Source organism: Sparus aurata, chromosome 24 (genome assembly GCF_900880675.1).
Source record: "Sparus aurata chromosome 24, fSpaAur1.1, whole genome shotgun sequence".
Taxonomy (NCBI): Eukaryota; Metazoa; Chordata; class Actinopteri; order Spariformes; family Sparidae; genus Sparus; species Sparus aurata.
The window spans coordinates 3,076,279-3,094,316 of NC_044210.1; the positions used below are offsets into that span (position 1 = coordinate 3,076,279).

The 18,038-nt window shown below is 42.5% G+C and overlaps 2 protein-coding genes across 8 annotated transcripts; both read left to right on the forward strand.

Annotated features, from left to right (window-relative positions):
• The first annotated feature begins 1,964 nt into the window (after window positions 1-1,964).
• On the forward strand, window positions 1,965-17,353 carry LOC115576895 (inosine-uridine preferring nucleoside hydrolase-like). 3 transcript variants are annotated; one of them, XM_030409511.1, is made up of 8 exons: window positions 1,965-2,034; window positions 3,770-3,950; window positions 4,049-4,225; window positions 4,463-4,574; window positions 4,655-4,791; window positions 4,914-4,991; window positions 5,747-5,863; window positions 6,071-6,223. In XM_030409511.1, exons 2-8 carry the CDS (start codon window positions 3,771-3,773, stop codon window positions 6,221-6,223), a joined length of 954 nt encoding a protein of 317 aa, XP_030265371.1. In that variant the 5' UTR covers window positions 1,965-2,034; window position 3,770. The 3 variants fall into 3 exon arrangements, with proteins under 3 accessions (XP_030265371.1, XP_030265369.1, XP_030265370.1); XM_030409509.1 differs by lacking the exon at window positions 1,965-2,034 and adding an exon at window positions 16,409-17,353 and having other exon boundaries at window positions 3,597-3,950; window positions 6,071-6,258; XM_030409510.1 differs by lacking the exon at window positions 1,965-2,034 and having other exon boundaries at window positions 3,601-3,950; window positions 5,756-5,863; window positions 6,071-6,710.
• LOC115576893 (inosine-uridine preferring nucleoside hydrolase-like) lies at window positions 10,473-17,326 on the forward strand. 5 transcript variants are annotated; one of them, XM_030409504.1, is made up of 9 exons: window positions 10,473-10,833; window positions 11,866-11,909; window positions 14,486-14,666; window positions 14,765-14,941; window positions 15,181-15,292; window positions 15,373-15,509; window positions 15,632-15,709; window positions 15,958-16,065; window positions 16,221-17,326. In XM_030409504.1, exons 1-9 carry the CDS (start codon window positions 10,537-10,539, stop codon window positions 16,371-16,373), a joined length of 1,287 nt encoding a protein of 428 aa, XP_030265364.1. In that variant the 5' UTR covers window positions 10,473-10,536; the 3' UTR covers window positions 16,374-17,326. The 5 variants fall into 5 exon arrangements, with proteins under 5 accessions (XP_030265364.1, XP_030265365.1, XP_030265366.1 ...); XM_030409506.1 differs by lacking the exon at window positions 10,473-10,833 and adding an exon at window positions 11,467-11,626; XM_030409507.1 differs by lacking the exon at window positions 10,473-10,833 and adding an exon at window positions 11,718-11,776.
• Window positions 17,354-18,038: the final 685 nt, after the last annotated feature.

The window sequence follows — 18,038 nt, forward strand, 5'->3', positions numbered from 1 at the left end:
TAAAAGACATAAAAATTTAATTTAAAAGACATTAAAAATTGCATTAAAAAAAATAAAAAATAGCATTTTAAGACAAGTTAAAACATTAAGAAACAAAGATCAAAACAAGTAGGCTAAAATAGAGAAGCTTTAAAAGAAACAAGACTGTAGAGTCAGAGTCGTAATGCAGTTCAAAGACTTGAATTGCTTCAGTTAAAAGCAGTGGTGTGTTTTTTGGTGGTGTGTTTTTTCCCTTGTTGACAAAGAGAGAAAGCTGGGGGAGGGCAACTTCAGAGGCGGATATTCTGGTATAATTTTCAATTGGCGGAATTTTGTTTTCTTATATTTTGATTGTGTTGAACACCTCTGCCCACTGCTAATGCACAAATGGCATATGGAAAATGATATGGCGCTTAGTGGTATCCACAGTGCTAATTTTTGAATTCCACGCTCTTGTTGTTAAAAGCAATGATATTCCATAAAAAAAACACACATTCCAAGCCCTGTCAGCCCTACTGTTGTAAGAAGAAAACAGAAGCAGTACTGCCAACATGTTTGGTCTTTAGTATTCCTGCAGAAACGTACCAAAACAGCTTGCTAAGCAACTCCCCTGCATGTGGCTTTAAAAATGTCATACTTAAGTTAGGCGCTATGTGGACAGGCTGAAATGTCCACACTCATATTAAGGTTGTAGGGGGAAAAAAATGCGCCTCATGCGGCACAAAAGGGTTAAATCCTTTCCCACTTCGGCACAGCCTCCCAAATACATCTCTGAAACAGGTCTGTTTTCTGATTGGCTCAGCTCCCTGAAGGCTGTCGAAGTTGTTTCACCTGCAGGCTTTGCCAGTGTTGGCAAGAGGAGGTTGACACACATGTCCGAGGATGTCAGGCAAAAGAAAGGTGGAAGACATTAGAAGCTATTTCACCAAACAAAGTGTAAGTCACAAATAGTCAAAAATAGTCCCCCCTCATATGTTGCCGCTAATGAATGCAAAACATTGTTTCCAACCGTTTTCTCACTCTTGATGGTGATTGATTTGTAACTTTGTCAGGTGACAGAGGAAGCAACACAGCCCTCCCCTTTATCAGACAGCGGTGGTTAATTTAATTTTAAGTGTTAGCTAGATGTAAAATTAAAAGTAGGCCTTGTGAATCCTACTGAGTAGCGCTGTGTCACTGCTCATAGCATCAATATTTTATTGATCAGGTGAGGAACCCCGGCCAGGTTGTAGCTCATATAGCTACAGGTACAGGTAAATTTGACATGATGCTATGCTAAATGTTCAACTGCATGTTTGACTGCTTATGTACAGTATGTAATGCATCGTGCAAAGTCAATGTCATGACTGACTATGTCCCCACCAATGTCAAAATCAAACCTACACCCTTGTCTGGCTGAAACCTGAATAGCTGCTGTCCAAATTCACCCATCAATAGGTGGAAAGAAAGAAAGAAAATTATATTTTTGTCATGAATCAACATTGGGAGCAAGTGCCACATCTGAAGAGGAACAGAAGAACAGCTTGCAAGTAACGCTGCCCATATGTTCTCAGTTAAAAATCCCCTCAAACACAAAACATTAACTAGGAGACTTAGTCAGACACAGAATTCACATGACACAGCCTTGAAAGCACAGACTTAGGAAAAATGGTTGGCTGCATGTAACACAAGAATTTAACCAACATAGCATTGGTTATCTTGAAGCTTTACATAAAAAAAACAATTATAGTAGGAGGCGTCTAAATGTTTTTATGTAACTTTAACTACTGACATATGCTTTTAAATGATTTTAAAATGTTTGCATGAACTAAACAACAACCAGCCTCAGTTAATATGGAATTGGTTCATCAAATATGCTTGGTTTCTTGTGGGGCTTTATTTTTTATTGTTTTGGTTGTTGCATAACCTTCCCTTATTCCTGACCCCTTCCTTTGCACCGCCTGAGTTATTTCTCCTCCCTACAATTAAAAGGCGGCTCTTCAGGCTTCAAGCTAGGGTGCTCAGCAGTCGTCTCCTTGCTTTCAAAGCAGACATCTGTTAGGATCCACTCGCCAGGTGAGAATTTTACATTTTACCCTAAAGTCAGACCGTTTTCAAGTCACAGACATTTAAAGGTGTGGGTATTAGCTTGAGTCGAGGGTTACCTCAAAAGTGTCATTCTCAAAGACAGTAGTAATTACTAGCCTTTTCTGTTCTAATTTGCATGAAATCTTAACAGCGACAAAGTTGCTTCAAACCCTGCCACACCCAGTGCCGTGTTGTACATAGCTACTCGTGTTGCACATACTTGCTGAATGTGGAAACACATCTTTACATTTTTTGTACATGTTGTAAACAAAAAGGCAAAGGTAAAAGCTAACTTCCTATAAAGAACATATTGTACAATAAAACTTTGACTGGAAAAATTAACCAAATAATAGAGTATATGATGTTATCATATACTATATATGAACCTCTGTTGAAAGGGGCTGGCTGGGCCTATAATCAACAACGTTACTAGCACAACCCATCTTAAAACCACATTCCCCAAACCAGCTCATGCGTCTGCAGGCTACAGCAGGGATTCTCAGGGTCCTGCTCTACAGGTAGACCCTGCTGCATCCGCACAGCCAGCCATTCAGGAGCCAGACCACACCTCTGTGAAGGTTACAGTATTGTTTGATGTCTAATGTAATCATTTTTTAATACAAATTTCTATTAATCAATACATTATTTACTGATGTTGAATACACCGTGTTGCTAGAGATCATTCACAGAGATCCTGATACATGTGGTGTATTTCCCCTTCTGTTAGCACCGTTAACACTGTGTTGTGTTGTCACTGCCAGATAGTTTACTATCAGCTCCCAAAATCGTGACGTTTTCACTAATGCACCATTTCCAGTGTTCTGCAACAAAAAATTCTGCTGAGAATCACTGTGGCTTTTGGTTGTCATTTGAGGGCAAGCTGCTTCTCTCTGCAGATATAACTGTGCTTCTGTCCTCATTTTGGTGCATAAACTCAAAAAAACATGTACCGGAATGGCCAGGAAGGTTGAAACCAGAAGAAAGGTTAGATTTGTTCATATTTTTATTGCTCAAAAAACATAGCATGGGCAAGGGATGTGAAACAAAGGGATACGGAGGGGATGTGCATTATCCCACAATGATTTAACTTTCTTTTTTTTTTTTAAGATAAATGATGATCAAGGTTTAAAAATGTTAGTTTAAAAATAATATTCAACTTCTTTTACTGCAGATTTTTTCAGCAATACACTTCACAGATCTGAGATGAGAGATGTGAAAGTCATTCATTAAAGAAATATTAAATAGTAGTGTTTTTTTGTGATCACAATTAATTACATAGTGCAGACACAGGCACAGGTGTCATCATTCACCATATTTCAAGTCACTGCAGTTTATATTTTTAAGTGTAATAGTTATATCATGTTGCTTTAGTAACATAAGTTTTAGCAAGTGAGACAGGTGACTCTGGGGTATTAAAAAAATGGGTCAGCATACACAGAACACGAGAACAGAATCACCAGCGAAAACCAACCAAGTTTGAAGAGGAAACAATGATCTGGCAATGAGAAGGAGCTTCGGGGTGATGAGCTGCTGGACTGCAGGTGTGCAGGTTCAGCAGGTGTCTCATCAGCTGGGATCCAGCAACAAGGAGAGTGAGAGGTGGATTACCTATGTCATGCAAGCTAGGACCGCCACTGGAAACACAAGGGACAAAACTGGGGAATGGTTGTAGCAGTGACACCTTATCACAAACAATCACTCTCTTCCTTATTGTCAAATGTAGGATGAAGAAGAAGTTGTTCCTCGATGTGGACACAGGGGTGGATGATGCTCATGCTATCATGATGGCCCTTGCAGCCCCTGATGTGGAGATTTTGGGGATCACCTGCTGCCATGGCAACACAAGCCTTGATAACGCCCTTAAGAACACCCTGCGTGTCCTCAAAGTCTGCAACAGGCTTGATGTAAGTTTTTTATGTCAAAGCTTGTATACCATGACTTCTTTTTTGTGGCTACAGCATCAGCACATGATTCACGAAGGGTAACCTATGATACTCAACAGATCCCGGTGTACCGCGGCTGCGCCGAACCCATGATAGCCCGTAAACGCCACGCTGGAGATTTTCATGGGAAGGATGGGCTGGGGGACGTCCCAGATCCGGATCCTCCGAGCCCGGAGCTGCTGAAGAAAAAAGCAGTGCAGGCCTTGATCAAGACTGTGAATGAGAACCCCGGAGAGGTGGGTGGATGATAAACCTCGTACTTCACCTGACAACTATGTGACTGCTCCATCAAACTAGCACATAACACATGATGACGAAAATTCAGTCAGGACTTTGGGAAGGCCGTTCCAAAATCTCAATTCTAGCCTGATTTAGCCATCCCTTCACCACTTTGGACCACGGCTGTACTACAATAGATGTTACACGATTGAAAATCTTTACTTTATTGTCATCCTCACTTGCTCTGTCTACAGGTGACTCTAGTGGCCACAGCTCCTCTCACCAACCTGGCTGTTGCGGTATTACTGGCCCCTAACTTCCCTAAGAAGCTAAAGGCACTCTACATCATGGGAGGAAACACTGATTGTATGTTACCTGTGTGTTATTATGTATATTAACAACAACTGTTAAGCATGAAACTCAATGTTGGACACATTGCTTTACAGCCAGGGGTAATACCACAGTGTGTGGAGAGTTTAACTTTGTGGCTGACCCCGAGGCTGCCTACATTGTGTTGGACCGCTACACCTGTCCCACCTACATCGCCACCTGGGAGTTCAGCTGCAGGAACAGCCTGCCATGGGTCTGTCGTTACTAATGAATATAGATGATGACAAGAGACACTACACTTGAAAAAGAATACAAACTGATGAAACGGAATTAATTTTATTTCTTACTTTTGGTCTTCATCCTTTTCTATTTCAGTCTTTCTGTGACGTTTTGTTCGCCCAAGACACAGACAAGGCTCGTTTCATGGAGAAGATTTCTCGCCATACAAGACAGGTGCAAGAACTTCCCCAGTGTTTTATTTCAACCCTCTGAACTAAAAATCTTGATAAATCGATGATCTCGATAAAATGCATTTTTTCGGCTGGGTAGGAATCTTGGAGCCCTGTCATGCAAGTAGATGCCATGTGACACGCATCACCCACCCCAACACCGCTACAGACAAAGTACACCTCCTCATGGCAGTTGGACTCCCCAGCAGCAGTGGCCAGGAGAATACACCCCGCCACAATGCAAAAACTGCTCAGGAATGCCCCGAGAATCATGCCCAAGAGGAACAGGATAGTGGCAAACAGGATTCCACGGATCAGTTGCCAATGCCCTGGTGCTCGACACAACACAATTTTCCCAGAGCTCTTGTGGTAATGCCTTGACATGTCAGAGACAAGCCCAATTCACAGTGGGGTCTCTCTGGATCAGACTTGAACCGGCACATTCCATGGGTGCTCGATCGGATTTGGATCTAGGGTATTTGGAGGCCTTGAGCTCTGTCACTTTCCTCTCGCCATTCCTGAGCGGTTTTGGTGGTGTGGTAGGTTGCATAGTCCTACTGGGGCCATTGCGCATGGACCACAATGGGGTACACCTGATCTGCAACAATGTTTGGGTGGGTGGTGCATGTCAAGTGGCATCCACATGAACGCCAGGACTCAAGCTTTTCATTGGATTGGATTGAGATGGTCAATGTCATTTACTTTACCTGTTAGTCGCCGATCAGATTTATGCATCTTGATCAATTTTCGTCACTACAGATGGCCCAGACTGAGCGGTATCAGAAGGAGGTGGTGGGGGAATCTGCATTCAACACCTGTGACGCCTATGCCTTAGCTGCAGCCATCGACGACGATCTGGTGACGGAAAGTGAAGAGGTGAAAATACCTCCCCTCCCATCCCTTTTAACAAGTTAAATTAGTTTCACCCTTTTAAATGTGTATGCATCCAAGTAGTTTTTTTGGATAAAATGCTTTGTGAATGAGTGATTCAAAGCACCGTTTCTTTTTATTATTATTATTTTCACTGAACTATCAGCGAAAAAGCCGACGACAAAATGTTTCAGTATCGTCTTCCTCCTCCAGGTTGCAGTTACAGTGGAGTTGGAGGGGACCTACACCCGAGGCATGATGGCCGTGGACTACATGGGCCTGCTGAAAAAGAAACATAAGGCCGTCATCATGAAGAAAGTTGACTTGGAGAGGTTCAAACAAATGCTGATGAATTCACTGAAATAGATCTCTGTCATTCACTATATATATCATCTTTACAGGTCATACCACTCATATGCGCACATTATTTCAATTTTTAGTCCAGTTTTAAGTTTAAGGTGCCTTTAGCTTCCATTTCTTGCCACTCTGACCTGAAATATTATCTAATCAATATTTTCTGGTAAATGATTCACTATTCATTCTCCAACATGATAAGCCAAGTTTAATTAGTATAATAATGATCTTTCTCTTGGACCTCCATTTCTTGAACTAGCACTAGGGTGAGGAGATCTGACAATGATGATGATGAATGAGTTTAAAGGGACAGTTCACACCATCATCAGAAAGGCATATTTAGCCTCTCACCTGCAGTGCTTTTTATCCTTCTAGATTATGAAGTGTGTAGGGATTATTTTCTGTCTACTGAGCTACACTTTATCACTGCACAGAAGGAAGGTCTGTGAATGATCTTGTGTGACTTGGTCATGATAACCAGAAAAAAACATTGTTTTTCAAGTGTATATATATATATATATATATATATATATATATATATCTATATATATATATCTATACACACATATATATATATATACACATATATATTCTAACCTGATGTGTTTTTAACTGTTGGTTGTTGGTAATAAACTGATGATAACTTATTTTTTGTGAAGTATGTTTTATTGAATTGGGCTCACATGATGTAGGACAAGAGAACACATTCTACATTTTCATTCGGCAAAATAGAGAATACAGCAGTTAATGTTCAACATACACACAAAAGAAAAATACACTCTTAAAAAACCACCCCCCTCCGTCCCTCTGCTCAGTACATCGCATGTGAAAGTACAGGCCGCAATGGGAAATACATACAACAGTAAAAAATAATAATTATAATAATAATAGTGGACGGACAATTGTACAAGGAGAGTCCACTATAGGTTATTCCTCATGTAACTTTTTTTTAAGATGGAGGGTATTATTCTGTTCTTGGAGCCACAGCTTAAACATGGGAACCTCTTTGTTCTTCCAGAATGTCAAAATATATTTTTAATTAGGCCGTAGTTAAGAAGTTGCCTTTCTGTCCTAATTAGTGCAGATATGGAGTCTGGAGCTCCCAGCACAATAAAGATAAGATCAGCTTCACTGTGGGTCTTAAGAATATCAGAGAGCGCTTTAAAAATCCTTGTCCACAACCTCTTTATTCTGGGACAACTGATCATAATTTCTAATGGAATAACTTGATCAACACCATCAGGGTTAGAAAGGAAACACCCCCAACTTGGAGTTTGGATGAGCAGTCTGGCAAGAAGGGGCTCCAGGGGCCTTGAAAACATAAAGGCTTAGGCTGTTCTGTGTGATCTGAGCTAGTTTTCTTAATATTAGTACTGCAGATTAGGGCTATGCCAACAATCAAAAGGATTGCTGTTTTCATAAATATGTTTTGTTGGGTAGAAAGATTAACAGAATTTTCCGTTGCTTTGGTTCAGAGTGGACAGCTAACAATGATCTGTATTTTCTAGAAATGTATATTTGTAACAGGTGTCATGTGACCTTGACTGTACATGTTCTTGGAGGTAAAGATGCCTCTTTGAAAAATACAACAGGTGTTATAGACATAATTTACATCTGAAGGCATCCAGGAGAAGCTGTCCAGCTCTCTTGTGTCTGGAGGTTTTGGCCTGCAGGGAGTCAGTGGAATGCACTTTTTCATAAGAAATTCAGTTTTTCCTTCCTCACAACAAGGACCAGCACTAGACTTCAGAGAGGTTTTTAATAATCATGCAGTACAGAAAAATGCGTGTAATGTTTAAAAAAAACATGCAATAATTTGTGACCCCCATTGAGTCACAACTATTGTCAATACAAATCCCAGGTTTGTCAGTAGTCAGATGTAATGTAACACTGCATCCTCAGGCATCAGTCAAAGTTTGCACAAGTCTGCATGCTCTGATTTGTGAAGTACTTGTACGAACTTTGACTGGAAAAACCAAAAACCAAATAATAGAGTATATGATGTTATCATATACTATATATGAACCTCTGTTGAAAGGGGCTGGCTGGGCCTATAATCAACAACGTTACTAGCACAACCCATCATAAAACCACATTCCCCAAACCAGCTCATGCGTCTGTAGGCTACAGCAGGGATTCTCAGGGTCCTGCTCTACAGGTAGACCCTGCTGCATCCGCACAGCCAGCCATTCAGGAGCCAGACCACACCTCTGTGAAGGTTACAGTATTGTTTGATGTCTAATGTAATCATTTTTTAATACAAATTTCTATTAATCAATACATTATTTACTGATGTTGAATACACCGTGTTGCTAGAGATCATTCACAGAGATCCTGATACATGTGGTGTATTTCCCCTTCTGTTAGCACCGTTAACACTGTGTTGTGTTGTCACTGCCAGATACTATCAGCTCCCAAAATCGTCACGTTTTCACTAATGCATAATTTCCAGTGTCCTGCAACAAAAAATTCTGCTGAGAATCACTGTGGCTTTTGGTTGTCATTTGAGGGCAAGCTGCTTCTCTCTGCAGATATAACTGTGCTTCTGTCCTCATTTTGGTGCATAAACTCAAAAAAACATGTACCGGAATGGCCAGGAAGGTTGAAACCAGAAGAAAGTTTAGATTTTTTCATATTTTTATTGCTCAAAAAACATAGCATGGGCAGGGGATGTGAAACAAAGGGATACGGAGGGGATGTGCATTATCCCACAATTGATTTAACTTTCATTTTTTTTAAAGATAATGATGATCAAGGTTTAAAAATGTTATTTCCTAAATAATATTCAACTTCTTTTACTGCAGATGTTTTAAAGCAATACACTTCACAGATCTGAGATGAGAGATGTGAAAGTCATTCATTAAAGAAATATTACATAGTAGTGTTTTTTGTGATCACAATTAATTACATAGTGCAGACACAGGCACAGGTGTCATCATTCACCATATTTAAAGTCACTGTAGTTTATATTTTTAAGTTTAATAGTTATATCATGTTGCTTTAGTAACATAAGTTTTAGCAAGTGAGACAGGTGACTCTGGGGTATTAAAACAATGGGTCAGCATACACAGAACACAAGAACAGAATCACCAGCGAAAACCAACAAAGTTTGAAGGCGAAACAATGATCTGGGGCCTCGTTTATCAAACTGTGCGTAGGATTGACATCAAAAGCTTGCGTACGCACGAAACACAGAAAGTGCGTAAGCACAAAAATATCCTGATTTATAAAACAGTGCGCGCGCACGTCCTACGCCGATTTCCCTTTATAAATCACAATCCACTCTAAATGTGGCGCACCTGTGTGCGGGTCATACCACGCCCATAGTCGCCTATGAATATTTAGAGAAACGCCCCTAATTAATAATCATTCATGACTGAAAGCATGCCGAAAGCAGAGAGAAAGGCGAAGAAGCGCAATTTCACCTACTGTGAGGTGGAAGTTCTTGTCGGGGAGGTGGAGAAGTGGAAGGCTGTATTATTTGGTGGACACAGTGTTGGGTCGGGTCACTAATGCCAAAAAGGCTCTAGAGTGGCAGCATGTGGCAGACAATGTAAATGCTGTTGCCTCAGAAGGTCGGAGTGTGGCCGAAGTGAAAAAAAAGTGATCAGACATAAAAGTGGAAGCAAAAAAGCGCCTGGCGTCACACAGGCCGAGCGTCTGTGTGAGGGGCGGGGGAACGGGCCGACCGGAGCTCACCCCGCTGGATGAACAACTGGCGGGGATCATCAGGGAATCCCTCCTGAGTGACGTGGTGATGGAGGTGGAGGGGGACACCGATGCCGGCCCAATTCATTCTCACTCGGTGCTCTTATAGCAACATGAGTGCAGTTAGTGGCACCGATTACATTTGGGAAGCCGGACATTGCTGCAAATTGCGCATTTTTATTTGCCTGTTTACCCACCGTTTAAGGAAACTTTATGTACTGCTGCAACAAACCAATTATAACTCCTAACACGTCTGGCATGACACGGCTAAAGGTTGGCTGGGATCATAGAGGCATAGGTAGGCGGTTGCTTGGGGCCCCTCCACCAGCGGTAGTGGGGGGGCCACCAACCTCCAAAAAAAAGGAAAATAAGATATTTATCATCATGAACACTTCAAAAACGTGGTAACTTTTATTAATACGTAATTCATTCTTTAGAAAAACGTTTAACAATGAAATGAACTAGTCCGTGACGGACTGCAAAAGATGAACACAAACGACACTCCAGTCCAGTTGGTGGCAGTAATGCACCGTTTGCCAACCGCCAATAAACCACACCGAAGGAGAAGAAGAAGAAGAAGAAGTAAACAAACAGACAGACACGGAATAGAAGCTAAAATGAAACGAAACTACCCGAGCGGTTCGAATAAACGGAAAGAGAAAAGAGACGCGGAGAAACATATAGCAAAGCTGCCAAATCTGACAAGCTATTTTACCACTGCTGTTACCGGGGATACAGTAGACAACGTCCAAAGTGTTGGATATGCCGGCACCGCAACAGCAGCAGCAGCAGCAGCAGCAGCTAACGTTAGCTGTGAAGTGTCTGACGTTGACACAGACAAGGTGGAGGAGTTGTCCAGTGATGGCCATTTTGACAGCGATGATGACGATGATGATGACAATGGGGGGGTTCTGGTGAGTCAAGGCTCGCAGAGTAAGATTGGCATGAACATGATGAGAGACAAAAAAAAAAGGCACAAGGAGGAAGAGAGAGAGGTAGAGAGAGTAAAGGCCCCCACCCACCGCCCAGACGTCCAACTGCCTTATCCGACCACTCCGTTGCCTCTTGTCTGACCCGTTCGGCAGAAAAGTTGCATTGAAACACACCGCTCCGACGTGCTGCCAACCGCACAGTAGCGTGTACGTTCTGCGCTTGCGCGAGATGCAATAAGCGGGTGGCGCTTGTGTTGTGAGTTGTAAACGAGAGGTTTATGCACGCAACTCTCTTTACTTTCGACTTTTTTTCAAAACGAAACATAACTATTTCAGATAAACACAGCTGCATACTAAACATGCAGCGAGGCATTACCAAACGAACACAGATGAATTCGTCCTGAACGGACATAACAACTAGTCTGGTGCCAGTACTGCAAAACATGAAAACGGGGAATGACGGAACGGAGTGCATAGAAAAACAAAGCGCACACAGTATTCTGGCCCTCCCACACACCGCGCTGATTCGCTAGCACACCCCCAATCAGAACGGCTATTCAGCTGGCACACAACCAGACGTCCGACGGCCCTCCTCTTCAGACTTCGCATGCTCAGTCGGATCCGACAACGCCCGCGCAGCTCCGAAAGCTTCCAATGCAGCTGAACACATAAAACATATTTGTTCCCGACCTCGTCCGAGTCTCTCCAAACGCTTCAGACGTCCAACGGTTGGGCCAGTGTGTTACTGCCTTGAGGGACAGAGACAAAAGCAGAGGTAAAACTCACCTGTCAAGACTCAAGAGAAGTGTAGGAGGAGAAGAGGAGAAGGAGGAGAAGAGGAGAAAGAAATCAAGGGAAAGAAAGAGTGAAAAAATTCATAAGGAGGAAGAGAAACAGGAAGGGACAGAGACCCAAAATAGAAAAGGGAATCATTTAAAAATACAAAAAATAATATTATTTCTTAATCCCAATGATTGATCTACTGTTGTTTTTTATCCTCTCACTTCATAATAGAAGAAAGAAGAAGCCCGGCCACTTCTAACATCTGGACAACTAAGGTAATTGATAGGGATGTCCCGATCCGATCTGTAGGATCGGGATCGGAGCCGATCTGGGCATTTTTCCGCTGATCGGAATCGGCAATTTTGAACGTGGACCCAAGCCCGATTTTTTTTTTTTTTTACGTCAGAGCACAATTTGTGGCAGAACGCAGACGCGCGCGTGGCAGCCTGGTTTATGCTTCTGCGTCGCGGCGACCCTACGCCGTCATTGAGCATTCGTAGTTCTGCGTCGAGGGAACGCGTTGTTCCGCCAAGCGGCTAGGGGGGTGTGGCTGTGTCTTTGTTTGGTTTCGGGGGGTTCATATCGGATTCCTTGGTTTTCTTCCGGTCAGACAGTAAACAATGGCAACTGAGATGGAGCTCGTGGATACTGAACAACAAATGCGGTGGCGGTGTTGTTATACTGTTGACCGGAAAAGCAACTGCCGGAAATCACGTTCTGAGCGGACCAATCGCAGTCCTTGTCGTTCGCGTCTCGACGCGTCGACATGACGCGTAGTCAGGATTTTTTGGAGGCGCACGTCAGGCTACGGCGTAGGGTCCGCGTAGTATGGCGGGTGGATTATGGCGGGTGGATAGTGCCAGGGTAACCCTACCGCAGGAGACTCTCGTGTGACATCAACGTCTGAACTGGCTGACGTCGCCAGTGCAAGTCGTCGTTGATAAGTACGTCGCCTCACCTACGCCGTCATGCCCCCCCCCCCCCCCCACACACACACACACACACACACACACGCACACAATGTCATCTTTCTAAATCACATCGGTTCTGGTCTCCATAAATCACTTCTGTTTGGCTTATGTAAACTTTACAGTAGGCTAATCTCAGCACACGTAGAGGGCAAGAGTAGTTATTTGAAACCATCAACAAACATATTAACATAATTAATCTAAGATTGTTTTTATCGTTTTTTTTATCAGCATCTTGTGTAGCCTATAACATTTATTAAATAGGTCTAATTTATTTTGTAAATTGCATGTTTCCACCCATTTTATTTTATATGATATACTTATTAATGGTACACAAATAAAAATAAATAAAATATACCGGACTGAAAAAAAAAAAAGGAAACACAGCAGGACTCGAACTGTGCCGCTACTCCTACCAGGTGAGCTATTGAGGTAACAATTAAAAAATATGTAGGGGGGGTGTCCTTTTAAGCCACTGTCCCACAGTAGCTGTTAATGGTTATATTAGAGATGTGCTGCCCTCTATTTGTTTTGAGCACTTATAGTCTGCCAATTCTTACATGTTGCACTTTTCATCTTAAAAAAATCTGTGACGACGTACTTTGGTGACGACGTGTGTTTCAGGCGTATATTTTGTTAGTAATTCTAACATACGCCATCGTCACGTCGCCGTCGATACACGTTCTTTCAATGCACTCGCCGTGAAGTCGCCGCCAGTGTCTCATCTGCTGTCCCATTCACCCCCATTCAAAAATCCACACGGTCAGGCGGTGACGAAGGGGAGGTTGCTCCTTCTCCTTCTCCTGGTAATCCTTGCATTGGCACTATCCACCCGCCATAGGTGGATAGTGTCAGGGATATCCCAGGCTGGGATACCCCTGACCTGTCAGCCATTTCCCTCTGGAATGTGCCGGTTGAAACCCGAGTGTTGTGAGCACTTGAAGCGGGACCGGCACGGCGTGGTTTCTGTGGGTGCTCCTCTCTAACGCTGGGCCCATCAGCCACTCATCACTGTTGGCCAGTGGATCTTGCTGGTCACTGAAGTTCCGCTCCCTCCGTATCCTTCCGTTTGCCACATCGTCCAACAGTGTCAAAGCAGCCATTGTGCGCCATAACGCATTGTAAATACATGCCTTTATATACCCATCTATTAGGTAATGTCTGCTACACATGTGAGAATGATCTAATTGATTAACATTACAAGATAATTATAGTCTTTATTTGTATGGCAACAAAACACAGTTACAAAGTGTTTTATGCATTATGCATCGAAAAGGGAGATGAAACGAAATGGTCTATATGATATAGGATATTTATATATTAAACTGCATTCATATCAGTGTAAACGTAATTTGCTCTACTGTTGTCTTACTATTGTTCTAAATCATATGTCTCCCGTGTGCACTCCAGGGAGTATGTTGTTGTAGAAATATTTTTTTTTTAAATACATTTTCACACAGTTTCTCCCGTTTCTTTCTTCTGCCATCAGTGGCGCAGTTTCTCCTTACCCCAGTTATGTGCGTACGCATGGGTCAGAGTTTGCGTGGAGGACCGCACATTTTCCCGTCAAGTTCTCTTTTTATAAATCCCACGGTGTGCGTAGAGAGTGGCGTATGCCTTCTTTTGTGCGTACGCAACGTTTATAAATGAGGCCCCTGGCAATGAGAAGGAGCTTCGGGGTGATGAGCTGCTGGACTGCAGGTGTGCAGGTTCAGCAGGTGTCTCATCAGCTGGGATCCAGCAACCAGGAGAGCGAGAGGTGGATTACCTACGTCATGCAAGCTAGGACCGCCACTGGAAACACAAGGGACAAAACTGGGGAACGGTTGTAGCAGTGACACCTTATCACAAACAATCACTCTCTTCCTTATTGTCAAATGTAGGATGAAGAAGAAGTTGTTCCTCAATGTGGACACAGGGGTGGATGATGCTCAGGCTATCATGATGGCCCTTGCAGCCCCTGATGTGGAGATGTTGGGGATCAGCTGCTGCCATGGCAACACAAGCCTTGATAACGCCCTTAAGAACACCCTGCGTGTCCTCAAAGTCTGCAACAGGCTTGATGTAAGTTTTTTATGTCAAAGCTTGTATACCATCACTTCTTTTTTGTGGCTACAGCATCAGCACATGTTTCACGAAGGGTAACCTATGATACTCAACAGATCCCGGTGTACCGCGGCTGCGCCGAACCCATGATAGCCCGTAAACGCCACGCTGGAGATTATTATGGGAAGGATGGGCTGGGGGACGTCCCAGATCCAGATCCTCCGAGCCCGGAGCTGCTGAAGAAAAAAGCAGTGCAGGCCTTGATCAAGACTGTGAATGAGAACCCCGGAGAGGTGGGTGGATGATAAACCTCGTACTTCACCTGACAACTGTGTGACTGCTCCATCAAACTAGCACATAACACATGATGACGAAAATTCGAAATCTTCGAATTTGGGAAGGCCGTTACAAAATCTCAATTCTAGCCTGATTTAGCCATCCCTTCACCACTTTGGACCACGGCTGTACTACAATAGATGTTACATGATTGAAAATCTTTACTTTATTGTCATCCTCACTTCTCTGTTTACAGGTGACTCTAGTGACCACAGCTCCTCTCACCAACCTGGCTGTTGCGGTCCTACTGGCCCCTAACTTCCCTAAGAAGCTAAAGGCACTCTACATCATGGGAGGAAACACTGAATGTATGTTACCTGTGTGTTATTATGTGTGTTAACAACAACTGTTAAGCATTAAACTCAGTGTTGGACACATTGCTTTACAGCCAGGGGTAATACCACAGTGTGTGGAGAGTTTAACTTTGTGGCTGACCCCGAGGCTGCCTACATTGTGTTGGACCGCTACACCTGTCCCACCTACATCGCCACCTGGGAGTTCAGCTGCAGGAACAGCCTGCCATGGGTCTGTCGTTACTAATGAATATAGATGATGACAAGAGACACTGCACTTGAAAAAGAATACAAACTGGTGAAATGGAATTAATTTTATTTCTTACTTTTGGTCTTCATCCTTTTCTATTTCAGGCTTTCTGTGACGTTTTGTTCGCCCAAGACACAGACAAGGCTCGTTTCATGGAGAAGATTTCTCGCCATACAAGACAGGTGCAAGAACTTCCTTAGTGTTTTATTTCAACCCTCTGAACTAAAAATCTTGATAAATCGATGATCTCGACACAATGCATTTTTTCAGCTGGGTAGGAATCTTGGAGCCCTGTCATTCAAGTAGATGCCATGTGACACGCATCACCCACCCGAACACCAATGTAATGGTCAATGTAATGTACTTTACCTGTTAGTCGCCGATCAGATTTATGCATCTTGTTCAATTTTCGTCACTACACATGGCCCAGACTGAGCGGTATCAGAAGGAGGTGGTGGGGGAATCTGCATTCAACACCTGTGACGCCTATGCCTTAGCTGCAGCCATCGACGACGATCTGGTGACGGAAAGTGAAGAGGTGAAAATACCTCCCCTCCCATCCCTTTTAACAAGTTAAATTAGTTTGCTTTGTGAATGAGTGATTAAAAGCACTGTTTTTTAAAAATTATTTTCACTGAACTATCAGCGAAAAAGGAGAAGACAAAATGTTTCAGTATCGTCTTCCTCCTCCAGGTTGCAGTAACAGTGGAGTTGGAGGGGACCTACACCCGAGGCATGATGGCCGTGGACTACATGGGCCTGCTGAAAAAGAAACATAAGGCCGTCATCATGAAGAAAGTTGACTTGGAGAGGTTCAAACAAATGCTGATGAATTCACTGAAATAGATCTCTGTCATTCACTATATATATCATCTTTACAGGTCATACCACTCATATGAAGGGGTTGGGTATCGTTTAGGTACTTTTGAAACACGGTGCCGGTGCTTAAAGTATGGAAAACATACAAAATTTGTCCAAAAACAGTGCTTTTTTATATTTTTAAGGCAATTTGTGTAGTGCAAGTTGAACAGAATATTAATTTAAATTAAAAAAATATATAACATTTAAATACAACTAAGACCAAGAAATACATTAACCAATATAAAATAAAATTCACAACAAAATATCATAATAAAAACAGCAGTGTATCGAAACCAGCAGAAATACAGAACACGATAAAAACAGCAGTGTATCGAAACCAGCATATATACAGAACACGATAAAAACAGCAGTATCAAAATGAGCAGAAATACAGAACACACAGAACATGCAAAAACATCACAACTTTAAACTTTCAGCAGTTTTTCTGCAAAAAGATGACCATGTTGGCCTTTTCTGGCGATATGCGGCATCACTCTTGGCTGATGGCATGCCCAGCGCAAGAGAAAACCCTTTCGGAGGGCATTGATGAGGCTGGGACACACAAGTAGGTATCTGATAGGGCAGATAAATTGGGGAGAGTATCCCTCTTACCCCACCACCAGGCCACAGGGTCTTGTCCAGAGGAAATTGCAGGCAGACCTTTGTAGATGGCCAGCTCCTTCTGCACCTGCTCTGTGATGGAGAGAAAAACATGTAAGTTCAGAATTTTTGAATCAGAGGAACCATGTACCACTATATTCTAAAATTGATCTCTTTTTTTTTTTATTAACAAGGCAGCTTCTCAAACAGCCAGCGCACTGCTGGCTGTTTGATAAGCTGCCTGGAGATGCTCTCTGTCCTCATCCTCAAACAGCTGCTCCAAGGCCGACTTCCTCTGGTCCTTTCATGGCTGGAAAACAAAAAAGTGTAAGGCTTGTCAAAAAAAAAAAAAAAGAGATCAATTTTAGAATATAGTGGTACATGGTTCTTCTGATTCAAAAATTCTGAACTTACATGTTTTTCTGGCTTGTCCATCTCATCCTCCTCAACCTCACAGTCTGCCTGAGGGCCCTCTTTTATAGGAGGCTGTGGACACATAGATAGTAGAGGAGCATTCCTTCAACACAGAAACTACAACATGATGCAAAAGAACACAGATCTACACATGCAGTGAAATACCTGTGCTACTGCTGCTGTGGCATTTGCCACTGCTGCCTTCTCCAACCTGTGCCAGATGTCAGCAGCCTCACCTACATCTAGCCTGCCTTTAAAACGTGGGTCCATCAGTGTGGCCTCCTTCAGAAACTTCTGAAGGTTTTCCTCCTGTAAGGAAAACGAGATATAACATAATACCTGATATTCAAAATGCTGTGGTTCCCCTCCTTTTTTGTAATTAAAGGTACGGTGGCACCGAAATGAAGCACCGAAATCTGCGTTGCTTTTCGGTCTGGTTGTATCGGTACCCATCCCTACTCATATGCGCACATTATTTCAAATTTTTATCCAGTTTTAAGTTTTATATATATATAAATCGACCACCCCTAGTATATATATATATATATATATATATATATATATATATATATTATATATATATATATATATATATATATAGAATATATATAGAGATAATATAGAGAGAATATATAT

What these genes read in the sequence shown, in the direction of transcription:
- LOC115576895 (XM_030409509.1), top strand. Translation starts at nt 3,657, where the DNA reads ATGTCATGCAAGCTAGGACCGCCACTGGAAACACAAGGGACAAAACTG. An exon ending in TGAATGAGAACCCCGGAGAG is followed by an intron (nt 4,226 to 4,462) that starts GTGGGTGGATGA and finishes CTCTGTCTACAG; the next exon opens with GTGACTCTAGTGGCCACAGC. An exon ending in CATGGGAGGAAACACTGATT is followed by an intron (nt 4,575 to 4,654) that starts GTATGTTACCTG and finishes ATTGCTTTACAG; the next exon opens with CCAGGGGTAATACCACAGTG.
- LOC115576893 (XM_030409504.1), top strand. Translation starts at nt 10,537, where the DNA reads ATGAAACGAAACTACCCGAGCGGTTCGAATAAACGGAAAGAGAAAAGA. An exon ending in CTAACATCTGGACAACTAAG is followed by an intron (nt 11,910 to 14,485) that starts GTAATTGATAGG and finishes TGTCAAATGTAG; the next exon opens with GATGAAGAAGAAGTTGTTCC. An exon ending in AAGTCTGCAACAGGCTTGAT is followed by an intron (nt 14,667 to 14,764) that starts GTAAGTTTTTTA and finishes GATACTCAACAG; the next exon opens with ATCCCGGTGTACCGCGGCTG.